Source organism: Mustela putorius, unplaced genomic scaffold (assembly GCF_011764305.1).
Source record: "Mustela putorius furo isolate JIRA1106 unplaced genomic scaffold, ASM1176430v1.1 tig00537335_pilon_pilon_pilon, whole genome shotgun sequence".
In the NCBI taxonomy this organism is placed as follows: domain Eukaryota; kingdom Metazoa; phylum Chordata; class Mammalia; order Carnivora; family Mustelidae; genus Mustela; species Mustela putorius.
The window spans coordinates 3,342,375-3,355,064 of NW_025422457.1; the positions used below are offsets into that span (position 1 = coordinate 3,342,375).

The 12,690-nt window shown below is 45.3% G+C and overlaps 1 protein-coding gene across 2 annotated transcripts in view; it reads left to right on the plus strand.

Moving 5' to 3' along the window:
- Positions 1–1,882: 1,882 nt before the first annotated feature.
- LAMC2 (laminin subunit gamma 2) overlaps positions 1,883–12,690 on the plus strand; it is a 56,479-nt gene continuing 45,671 nt past the window's right edge. Inside the window, exons 1-2 of one of the 2 annotated variants that reach the window (XM_004767923.3) lie at positions 1,883–2,150; positions 2,314–2,499. In XM_004767923.3, the coding sequence (XP_004767980.1) occupies positions 2,421–2,499 (79 nt within the window). In that variant the 5' untranslated portion in view covers positions 1,883–2,150; positions 2,314–2,420. Of the gene's footprint in view, positions 2,151–2,208; positions 2,224–2,313; positions 2,500–12,690 lie in introns of those variants that run through there. The other variant, XM_013064213.2, reaches the window with a different exon arrangement.

Sequence of the window (12,690 nt, forward strand, 5' to 3'; positions counted from 1 at the left end):
TGCCTCTCTTTTCTCATCTTTGGAACGGGAAATTAATAGTACACCTATCCCGTAGCATTGTTTCAAAGATAAACATTTTGTTATGTATAAAGGATTTACAATAGCAGTTACAAATAGTAGGTCTGTATATGTGATCGCTTTTATTCCTATCACCATCCAAAAATGATGGCAGGTGAAAAATATGTATTTGTGTATCTGTATGATAAGCTATAATAAGCTGCACTAAAATGAAGTTTACATTCAAGACTTTATTTTGCAGGGATCTGTTCCTTGTTCTTGCAGAATTCTGCAGGACTGTACACCACTGATGGGTAGATGTGCAAGGCTCAGGGACCCAGAGACATGACTTCAGCCTTTACAATTACAACTACAATTATAATTACAGCCTCCACAACTCTACTAGTTACTAGATGGGAAAACTATAAATACCTGGTCTCCAGGAACTGAAACTGTAGCAGTAATTGAGTTTCGAGAGAGAAGAATTTTTATGTTATTTGTTTAAATCCTAAACAGAGTAGAAGAGAAGAGTGGAACCTTGGGATGAGAAAAACTGGAGTTTCCTTTCTAGTCCTCGTTTTTGTTGTTGCTGGAGATTTTAGAGTAGATGGTGCCAGTTTGCAGTACACTCCCCCCTACCCAACCACCCTGCAGTCCTTTGGTGCTGTATTCAGATCCTGATTATTCCTGAACACCTAGTTCATGGTCCACGTTTTGTACAAAACCCTCCCTAGCTAACCCAGCCAGCCCATACGGTTCTCAATTACATGCATAAACTGAAATCCTTACACCTTTTGATACATAATCATATACTATATTGTCTTGTTTCTTGCCTTTTATTATCATCTATGGAACTTCTAGAGAACATTCATTCCTTCGGTCAGTGAACAGCAATTTTTAAAAAATATTTTATTTATTTATTTGACAGACAGAGATCACAAGAAGGCAGAGAGGCAGGCAGAGAGAGGGGGGAAGCAGGCTCCCTGCTGAGCAGAGAGCCCGATGCAGGGCTCCATCCCAGGACCCTGGGACCACGACCTGAGCCAAAGGCAGAGGCTTAACCTACTGAGCCACCCAGGCACCCCAGTGAACAGCAATTTATTGGGAGTCTTTGCAGACCTTGACGATGAAAAGTAGGAGGTGTTTTGGACAGATTGAGCATATGTACTGAGTACGTATAAACCTCTGGTGATTTTTATTTAGTTAGTTAATTCATTTTTTAAAAGATTTTATTCATTTACTTATTTTAGAGAAAGAGAGAGACAGCATAAGCAGGGGAAAGAGCAGAGACAGAGGGAGTTTCTGACCTGAGCTGAAATCAAGAGTTGGTACCTTAACCCACTGAGTCCCCCTCTGATAATTCTTAAGTCTCCAGTAGGAACCAAAGCCTTCTGACAGAGGCCTCGCATTTGGCCCCCAGCCTCCTTAGGGATGAAGACGATGTAGGATACAGCAAGTTTTGGTTTCCTGGAGATCACTCCCTTCACTTAGCACAAAGGACTTGGAAGACACTCAAGGTGAGCCGTGTCAAACATTTTCTGCAGGCCCACCGAGGGCTGTCTGAGAAGAACGCTCGGAAATGTAGAAGGAACATGAAATCTGGGTCTTCCTTTTTACTCTACTCAACAGAACATTGCCTGAGCACTGACCTGGCGCCCGGCGACCGCACCTGGCCTTGGTAGGGAGGCCAACCCAAGCAGGGGACTTCGTGCTTTGCAGGCCCAAGTGATCAGGAAGTTAGGGGGTCCCAGGAGAGGAGCCCCCCCCCCCCTGCCTCGTGCAGCCTGGTGATGGGGAGGGAAAGAAAGACGTGTTAGCAGAGCAGGTGGGGTGGGGGAGGGCGCTGTGCTTCCCAGGGTGGCGAAGGGCAGGCCAGAGGGTGGCGAGCTCCCTGTTAGGACTCCCCCACCGGCCTGTTCTCGCCGCAGCCTTTCCGGCCAGAGCTGATCGGGGCCGCCGACTGGTTTCCGAGTTTGCGCACCTGCGGCTGGGGCTCCCAGGTTGAGAAAGGGGCCGGCGGCCGCCTCCCCACCTCTGCGGATCAGGCCGCGGACCACCCCGGGAGAGAAGGAGGGCTGTGGGGGAAGCGGCACATTCCTCCGGGCAGGATCCCCGGGCCTCAGCCTCCGCACCACACCCTTGGCCCGGGCCAGGTGTGCCACCTTCGGGCGGCGCGAGGGGGGAGCCCGGCGGCTGCGGCGAGCGCCCGTGCGCCCGGTGTGCGCGGTGTGTGTGTGTGTGTCTGCCTGCGGAGGGCTGGGTCCTCCTTATTCACAGGTGAGTCACACCCTGAAACACAGGCTCTCTTCCTGTCAGGACTGAGTCAGGTAGAAGAGTCGATAAAACCACCTGATCCGGGGAAGGGAAGGCAGAGCGGAGCGCGGCGCGTGGACTCCGCGGCGGACGGACGGCGCGGCCCGGCCATGCCCGCGCTCTGGCTGAGCGGCTGCCTCTGCCTGGCGCTCCTCCTGCCTGCAGCCCGGGCCACCTCCCGGAGGGAAGGTGAGTCGGCGTCCCCCTCCCTGGGAGGACCTTGCAGCCCGGGGCGGGTGACTGGCCTCGCTCTGCAGACTCTGATGGCCTAGCGCACCTCTGAGGATTCCCTCTGTGTTCCAGAACTTCTTGGGAGCTCCCTCCTCCTTCCACATCTGGGGCTTCTCGCCAGATCGGGTTTAACATAAGACTAAGATTATATACGGCTGTCTGAGTTTCAGATGGGAGGCCGGTAGGCTGTGCCAAGCCAGGATTTTCCTTCCTTTTAAAAATGCACCTTCTTGGTTGCGTTTTGGGTCAGTGGGCCCCTGTTTGATCAGGAATATCAGTAATAGGTTGGCATATAAGTTATTTTCCTATGGTGTGTTTTCGTGGATGGGATTTGGGTGGGAACGTTTTCTGTGACAATGAACACCACGAAGATGGAAGAGGAGCCTCTTTAATAATCCTTCTGGAACTCCTGGTTCGTCTTTGGGAGGGAAACTGAGTCTTAGAAGTCTTGGCCATGCTTTACTTCTGCATAATGTTACTTCTGAGGGTATGCTCACACAGTATTCATTCAACAGGCATTTATTGGGCACCTGTGTCATAGATCATTTGATCTTAGCTCTGCTGTCATGTCGTGAGAAGTTCAAATCACTCATGTAAACAAAACTTGCTGAGAACCTAGCAACCGTTTGCTATAGGCATGTGTCACCTATGACAACACCTAACGGGTGTTTTCCTTGTCACTTAGTTTTACCGATAATATCTGCTTGTCTCATTACCCTGAATTTTCATATTTATATTGATTGCTTCCTGCACCTGATGGCATTTCAGTACTCATTGCAATAGGTCTAAGAGTCATTTTCACACAAGTGAGAGTGTGAACATGAGAAGTGTTCACGCAGGCACAGAATTATCTTGGACTTTGCCTACATGGCTGGCCTGAAATCTGTTTGAATGGCATGGATAGTTCAGCATGTGTTTGAATGCACTGATACAGTCCTCCCCCCGCCTCCCGGAATTAACCTCCAACCCATCATCCCTGACTACCCTGTTAAAAGTCATTTATGAAAATGGTCACGTGGTTAGATTTCCTTAGAGTTAACCAAGCAAGAACCATCAGTAAGGAGAGTCTGCTCCTAAAAGTAAGGGGAGTCTCCAAATATTAGAATTCAAAGAGACTACTTATGGATCAACTACCATATCCCTTGGCTTAAAATACGAGAACGCAGAAATGGATCTGCACAAAGCCACACACCAGCTATTGGCAGAGGTCCATCTTGCACTTGATCCGGGGATTGTGAGGCTGGAGCTTCTGGGACCACATTGTAAAAGCAATAAGGGAGTTTGTACATATATTTTACATAATGGGTAATTATTGAAGCAATTTTCCCATTGGCTATAGTTGAGTATAGGTATGTTGCATTAGCATTAGATAACGGAAATAAATAGGTAGGATCGGATCAATTGTTTAATGAATCCAGACTCAGGAGGGCAGAGCTTGGACTCGCACTTCACCAGGATAGACAAGCTCTGAGTATTCCATTGAGACCAGTAAGTCAGAAGCTGTGTTCAGTCTCATTTCTAGACTTTGCCTTTCCTTGAAGATGGACTGCTTGAGATATTGGGCTCCTTCCTCAAAGGGCTTCATAGAGCACCCACGCTCTTCTGTTCACGGGATGCTGGGAGGCAGTGTAAGCTGGACTGAAGTTTGGGACTTGCTGCTTCCCAAAGTGACGGCCACTGGCACCTTGGGGGCTGCACCGATGAGAGCCTAAAGCAATGACATTGCTTCCCACTTGTTCTCTCGAAGGTGAAATTCTGGTGGTAGATATCATCAGCAAGACTTGCCGGGCAGGTCTCAGCTAAAGCACAGGCTTTAGAGTCAGCCTGACCTGGCTTCAAATTTTGGCTGACCCACTTACTCATTTCTTCTTAGTAACCATTCAGGCTCCTCAGCTTCTTGGAATCATCTTCTTTGCCTGTTACCTGGGAGCCGTTGTACTGCGCAGCCTTGCAGAGTTGTTGAAAGGATGAGGAATTATTGTAAAGTGCCTTAAAAATGTCTGGAACCACATTTCTTTAAAAAGTCTGAAGCCAACAGTGCAGGTAGAAATAGTGAACGTGGATCAGCAGAGAGCACTAAGCAAGATAAGGACTTCCCTTCAGGAGCTCCCCACTAGTGTGATAGACTGTGGCACATAGCTCCATTGGTCTGGATCACAGTTCATATAGATCCCATGACTGGAGAAGGGGCAAGAAGTAGATAGGAATGAGACTAGAAATAGAGCCACGAACCTGGTTGAGGAGCCTTATGTGCCTGGTGATGCAGTGAGGGTAGTGCCCCAGAGGTCAAGAAGAGTTGTGGATGGTTTATAGCCAGGGGTGGGCATGGTCAGATGGTCAGATTTCTTAGAAATGTCACTCACTGAAGGCCTTAGAGGATGGAGTTGAGCTAGGAGAGGGCTGCAGGTGGCCATTGCAATAGTCCAATGAGAGGTGATGAAGGCTTTCATTGTGGTGGTGGAAACAGCAAAGTGGAAACATGACAGAACATTTAGAAGGTAACATTGAAAGAATCTGGTGATCTGATGAGCATAGGTTAAGGATACAAGTGAGGGGAAATCATGAGGAATAAAGAAGAGTCCAGGGTGTGTGTGAGGCTTCAGGCGAGTATGGCTGGTTACACAGTGAATGCCATGAAAAGAAATGAGAACTGTAAGGGGAAGACCAGTTTTGGGAGCAAGGTTGGGTCGTGGATGAAGAGGAAGGAGTGAGTTCCTGTGGGCATCTGTTGAATCAGAGACACAACTGGAGATGCCCCCACAGTCTTGGAGAAGTGCTGGAGCCATGATTTTGAAGTTTGGAACAGTTTGAAATATAAAATAAGGAGCCCAAGAGTGGAAAGCAAAGCCCTGACAACAGATGAGATTACTGGGACATCGAGCTAAGAGAAACCTCAACACTTACCAAGGAGATGAACGACAGTGAAGGAAAACAGGGAGGAATGAGCCCGGAGGTTAGAGGAGAACAGTATCCAAGAGGAGTGTCTGGCTGGCCCAAGGAAGAGCTGCAGCAATGTAGGTATAACAAATGGTATTTAGATATAGAAATGTGAATACACAATGAATGAGGACTAAAATGATACTGATGGGTTGAGCCATCAGGTGAGTTTTGACTCCATCATTCTAGGATGATGAGCTCAGTCTCCAGGATGATTACAGAACACAAATCTGGATTTCTCCCATGGCCTGACATGGGAAGAGAGATGCTGTAGACAGTGGAAGGGACCCCTGGAAAGGTTTAGACTCTCTCATGGATTCTGTTACTTAAACTGGGGAAATGGTACAGCATCATGCAAACACGTGCAGGCCTGGGTTCAAAGCCCAGCTCTGTCATTTCCCATTTGTGGAGTTTTGCAAGCTCCTTCCTCTGCTACGCGAGTTCCTGATCTCTAAGATGAGGAAAATAAATATTTTGCACAGTGCCTAGGAAGCACTCGCTATGGGTTCAATATTATTGACATAACTAATTGCCTTGCCTTCTGAGTTTTAAGGGGTAAAATTTTTTCATTAGCCCAAGAAAGGTGATGAGGAGCCCTTCTGCTCAGGCTGAAATGAATCCCAGGTTTTACCCAATGAAACAAATAGAATTCCTGACAAGGACCCCAAGCAGATTGGAATTCCAAAATTAGATTTTATAGCATTTCTGTCCTTGCCTTTTGTCAACCGCCAGATCACGTCACATATAGATTCATCAAGTCAGTTGCTCTCAAGATCATACCCAGATACGAAAGGATCCCCACAGAAGCTGGTCTCTCACTTCTCACTAGGGGAATCTCCCCTATGACCCACCAAAAGGAGGGTTGGTCAACCAAATTATGAAAACATTTAGCTGTGTAGATGCAGTGGTCACATGTCCTTTTATGCTTAATTTGGCATATTAATTCACAAACCCATTTAAAGTCACATAGCTTATAAAATAATAACTTACAAGCATTAATTTGTAAATCCATGAACTTGTAAATTTCACAAACTAACTACATTCAGATTCCACCTGTAGCATCGAATGCAATTTGAATACAGTTTCTTCTTTACTTCGGACCCGATGGCTTGAGATATAGCTCGATTTGAATCTGCTTTTGATGCGGTCTCTGGAAAGTATACCATTTTCAAAATGTCCAAAAGATTTAACATTATCCTTCGATGCACACTGTAATCTTCACAGCCTAATCATCATAAAAGACTTACTTGTGACAACTTTAGGTACTCGCCATTGTGAGATAATAAGTCTGAGAATTGTGGTCAACAGCCTGACCTCTTTCTTACTGATAAGTATCCACAACATTGATTGATGTCGTGTCAAATTAGTGTGTCTTCCCCAAATAATATTTTAACAATAAAAGCAATTCAGAAAGTTCCCCATACTAGGAAAGATTTCGAAAAGACTTAAATGTGACCTCCTCCCACCCCTGCCCCAGAAAAATAAAAACCTCCACCTTGGGGCACCTGGGTGGCTCAGTGGGTTGAAGCCTCTGCCTTCGGCTCGGGTCATGATCTCAGGGTCCTGGGATCAAGCCCCGCATTGGGCTCTCTGCTCAGCAGGGAGCCTGCTTCCTTCTCTCTCTCTGTCTGCCTCTCTGCCTCCTTGTGGTCTCTGTCTGTCAAATAAATAAATAAAATCTTTATTTAAAAAAAAAACCTCCACCTTATTATATTCAAGTATGTGTAATAAATCAGGAGTACAGAGCTAGGTTGGAGTATATGCCGGAAATTCCTATGAAGGCTTAAATTCTGGTGTCCTGAGCTGGGGGCAGCCATTAGCTTAGCTCCACTGGTCCAAGGTGTTGAGGAAGAATGTTGGTTTGTGATCCATGTTGATGGGAAAGTCAGGAGCATGAAATTAAGTTGTTGAGGCAATCTTGGGAATATTTTTCCCGCATAAGTTCTTAGTGGTTCAACTATATAGACTTCTTTATTTTCCTAAAGAAATTTCCAACGGCAAGTTTTGAATAATCTATTACAGACTCGTGTAGAAATAGGAGTGCCACAGGTTGTGGAAGACTCTAATTTAGTCACAAATTAGGCCTAGCGGATTACTGCATCATGAGTGGGCTGTGTTCTAGTAGGATAACCCCCAGGTATGTGATGTAATATTTGAATCATATCCAAAGCCCAAAGCTATAAGTCTTCTCTGTTTCCGTGGGTGACTGTATGTCTGTTTATCTGCCTGCGCAACAAACATGCGCTTCCTTATGTCCCAATTCCGAACGAAGAAGAGCATGGTGCTTCCTCCAGCACTGATCAGTGGAGGGGCTCAAGTCTTTCTCTTCTGCTGTGTCAGAGGAGAGGTGCAGATCACCTGGCTAAAGGCATACGCATCCTGGCCTCCTTCGGCTGGTTGACCACTTCTAGAATTCCAGCTGCTGCTTTTCCAGATTTTATTTTATTTTTTTTAAGATTATTTATTTATTTATTTGACAGAGACAAGTAGGCAGAGAGGCAGGCAGAGAGAGAGGAGGAAGCAGGCTCCCCACTGAGCAGAGAGCCCTATGCGGGGCTCAATCCCAGGACCCTGGGATCATGACCTGAGCCGAAGGCAGAGGCTTTAACCCACTGAGCCACCCAGGTGCCCTCCAGATTTTATTTGTGTTCATTGTTGTCAATATTCACCTTCTAGAAAAAATTAAATTGCAGCCCAGTCACTTCCCACACCAACTTAAACATTGGAAAAGTTACTTGTCTTCAGCTGCGTGTAAGTGGGACATTTCTTACACACTTCCCCACTTTTTTCCTCTCTCTACAGCATCGTGGTCCTAAATAAGAGTGGTCCTTTGAGGTTCTCGACACAAGCCTCTCATTTTGTAGGTGAGGGACATGGCACCTGGGCTCCAGGTAGAGGAACGGTGCAGATTCTCACAGTGAGTTATCGCAGAGCCGGGCGCTAGCATGTGTCGTCCTCCTTTGCAGACGGGCCAGCTGAGGCACAGAACAGTGATTGCCTTGGCCGGATCCACGCACTTAGTAATAGGACCAGATTTCAGTTGCTAGTTTAATGTTCTTTAACAAGACAACTTCTTACCTTATTTCTAATTCTTTCTTTTTTTAAAAGATTTTATTTATCTATTTGACAGAGATGAGTAGGCAGAGGCAGGCAGAGAAAGGGGGAAGCAGGGTCTCTACTGAGCAGAGAGCCCGACGCAGGGCTCAATCCCAGGACCCGAAGATCATGACCTGGGCTGAAGGCAGAGGCTTAACCCACTGAGCCACCCAGGCACCCCCTTATTTCTAATTCTTATTAAAACTTTTCATTTAAGTTAATTTCTGGACTTGATGGGATTTTTTTTTTAACATTTTATTTATTTATTTGACAGAGATCACAAGCAGGCAGAGAGGCAGGCAGAGAGAGGGGAGAAAGCAGGCTTCCCGCTGAGCAGAGAGCCCAATGCGGGGCTTGATCCTAGGATCTTGAAATCATGACCTGAGCCAAAGGCAGAGGCTTTAACCCACTGAGCCACCCAGGTGCCCCTGGGCTTGAAGGAATCTTGATCTAAGATGAGAACATCCTTGTGTCTCTGGTAGGGACTTCCGTGTCCCGTCTATTTAGGAGTTTCTGTTTGTATATGTGACTCACGATAGTGGCCTTTCCTTCAAAAATGTCGGGGGATCACAGGTTACAGCCAAACATAGTTCAGGTTTGTGGGAGCATTGACAAGAGAACAGATTTTGAATGACTAAGTTTTTTTTCTCTCTCTCTCTCTTTTCCTTTTTTTTTGTTCAACTTTGTTGTCAGATTTTCATGCAGCTTGGAATTGACCAGGGGGCTCAGTTAAAAAAATAAAATAAAAGGACAGTTGAGGGAGAGTGATACTTTTACTAGTCATTGTTCTCCAACATTTTGACTCCATACATGAATATTTACATATGCAAATAGGCTATTTTACTCTGCCTGTTGGAGACCATTGGTCTCTCCATGAGGTTTAGGGTCTTTCAAGATCCAAACAGTTCCATGGCCGGAGCACTGACCATGAACACTTTACACTTACTATTTCAAATCATCACCCATTTTGCTTTTGATAAAAGGGGATTCCGAATGTTAAAAGATCCTTTCCCGTCACAGATAGACTGGTCCACTTTCCAGCGGCACCGGGTCCAGCAGTAACCCAAAGCTTCCGCTCTTGCCTCATGGGAGAGGGTGGTTCATGGTAGGAGGGACGTTCACATGCTGAGGTCCAGGGACAAAGAGGTGAGGCCACAGCTGACCTGGCGTGGGAGGGGCTGGTGGAGGGCAGGGTGTTTGTCCTGCTGAGATGCAAACACACGGCACCTGCTCCCTGGTGGATGCTTCGTGGCCCAATTTCTTCTTGGCACATTCGTTACATCTTTTTATGGATAAGTACACAATGGCTGGACCCTAAAAGACCCTTTGATTCATTCTTCTGACTTTAAGCAGTACAGTTTTAATCTACGATTTTCAAATGGATTTTCTTTCAGAAAAGAATCTCTAAGGAAGCGGCTATGAATGTGCACTCACATCTTCCCAACATTGTAAATGTTCATGCATTACTATCGCTCTCTTGTCAGACCGAGAGCGATAAGTGGGCACAGGAAGCACGCACAGCCCTGCACGGGAATATCTTTGTGAAGGGCTGCAGGGTTAGCAAAAAACCTATGGCTAATCTTATACAATAATATATTCTTCCTAAAAGCAATGCAAGGTTTAAAGAGGGAGTATTTATTTGGTAACTTTTTTTTTAAAGGAGCCAACAAAATATAAATGTAAATGATTGAAAAACTGTATACTCTGAAAACCGGTTCCATACAAATCAGAATTTCCTTTTTAGCTTTTCTTTACCCAGACTTCTTCTACACAGTTTCCCCTCCGCCTTTGGTCCTCATTGCTTTGTGTCACCTCTAGCTGTCCTGAACACTCTAATTTTCTTTATTTCAGCTGCTCTTAAAAGGGCATAGGATACCTTGTGTTGAGTCATGCGGAAAATGCTCAGTGAATACCATGCTCTTTGAAGTTAGTCAAATATGCTTTCTATATTGACATGCTTGTCTTTTATCGATTTCATAAAAATAGAGACCGCTCTTTGTGTGCTCAGAAGGATCTAGGGGTGTTGAATATTTGCATATAGAATCCTTACCATGCATACTCACTTACGAAGTCTCCATACTGTAACTGACACCAGCTATCTTGGAGCAGAGCCCTTGCAGGTGCCAGATATAAGAAAATGGAAGAGTCTTCTGTTTCTCATGTCCTAATCTCCTCTTCCCTTTCACCTTCGAACTCATTCGGACCGAGCCATCAGCCTCCTCCTTCACTGTGAAGTCCTTTGCTGGTTAGAGGACAACCCGTGTCCCCAATCTCCCTGTTGGCTGAGACTTTCTCTCCCTCTCCCTGCTGTCTGCCTGAGCCCTGATGAGGGGTTAGGGGAAGACATCTCCAGATGGGGTCTCTTGGCATAGGCCTTAGCAGGCCAAGTGAGCATCTGTAGTCCACATGGGCTATATCCAGGTCTAGGTTGTAATATAATGTGCTGTGAACTCTTAGTGAAACTAAAATGACTCCTTTTAAGCTATAATTAGTCAAAAGGAAAATGTGGGGATCTGAGTTCCATTGACTCTTGATGACTTTAGACCATTGAGAGTACAGGGAGCCCGGGTGGCCCAGTCTGTTAAGCATCTGCCTTCCACCCAGCTCAAGAGTGGAAGTCCTGGGGTCTTCCCAGGAAGATCGAGCCCTGAGCCGCGCTTGAGACTCCCTGCTTGACGGGGAGCCTGCTTCTCCCTCTGCCTCTGTCCCTCACCCCACTGCTTGTGCTCTCTCTCTCTCAAATAAATAGATCAAATCTTAAAAAAAAAAAAAAAAAAAAGACAGCTGTGAGAAATGTAAGAGAAAAACTGAATTCAGTTTAAAACCTCTTTAGTGAGGGAAGTGCCATTTCAGTTTTAAATTTTAATTAGGACACATGTTGTGGCATGCCTTAAAAAGAAGGATGAAGCTGGAGGCAGACATTCACACATTAAACCATAATATTTCACGATTAGTTTAAATGAAGAAATCTTCAGACTCTCAACCCAACCCGAGAGACGTATTAGATCTTGGAAAGAAAAATCTCATGAAGGAGGTTTTAAAACTAGAAAATACTTACGAGCATTTTCATCATCACATGTAAGTGTGATAAAATAAAAATACACCTCTTGTCATCTTGAGTATCTCAAGTTTGGAAGCTTCGATTTTGGCAGGTAGGATGATCGCTACCGATGCCTTTGGTATCGGCCTAACTGATAGATGTCAGGTGTATCTTGCTTTAGGCTTTGTGAGTAATGTGCAATTTGTGCATTTGGAAAAATAACAAAAAATACATTAGAATAGATTGCTACTTAAAGGACACTTTCAATAATTGCTTTTGTTCTGAAGATAACATTTGCCAGGTTTGGGGTTTTTAAAAAAATGTGAGTCTGTTATTCTCCACATTACTTTTATTCATCACTTTCAGTCTAATGCTATATATTTGGACTTCCCGTTGAGTCTTGTTACAACTGACTTCATGGAGGTGCTGGTCCCTATCTTCGAACGTAAAAAACGTTGTCCATTTACGGGAGGCCAGTTCTTTGACTCAGAGGTAGGGAATAATATTCAATAGGACAAATGAAGGTTGAATTCTTAACGTAATTGCTTTGAACAAGCAAAGGAAAGATGGCGGCTGCCATGTTAGCCCAAACCGCCTCTCCCCACCATGATGCTTTTCCTTTACAAAGCAAGAATTATAAGAAGCAGGGGGAACTGAGGCATAAAATGAGGTATAAATGAAATGAATGGGAGAGAGATGAAGATGTCCCATGGGGGAGTGTTATATGAAATTAGGCTGGAAAAGTAGGTAGGATTAGACCATGGAAGTCTTTGTAGCAATGTTAAGGAATTCTGGTCTTTATCCTAAAGGTAAAGAGCTGTAAGCACAGAGGTATTGGCAGAATTTGTATTTGGAAAGGTGTTCTGACTGCTGGATGGAGGCAAGAGAAGTTGTGGGGAATTCAGTTAGGAAGTCTTGTGAGCAAGAAGTGATGAGGTTTGTGCTAGAGGGCTATTTTGGACATAGACTTGGATGGGCTTGGGCTATGTAGTGGTTTACGTCAATAAAATTTGGCGTTGCATGGACTGTGGACAAGTGAGGATGGAGAACCTATAAGGATAGCTTCCAGCCTTTTC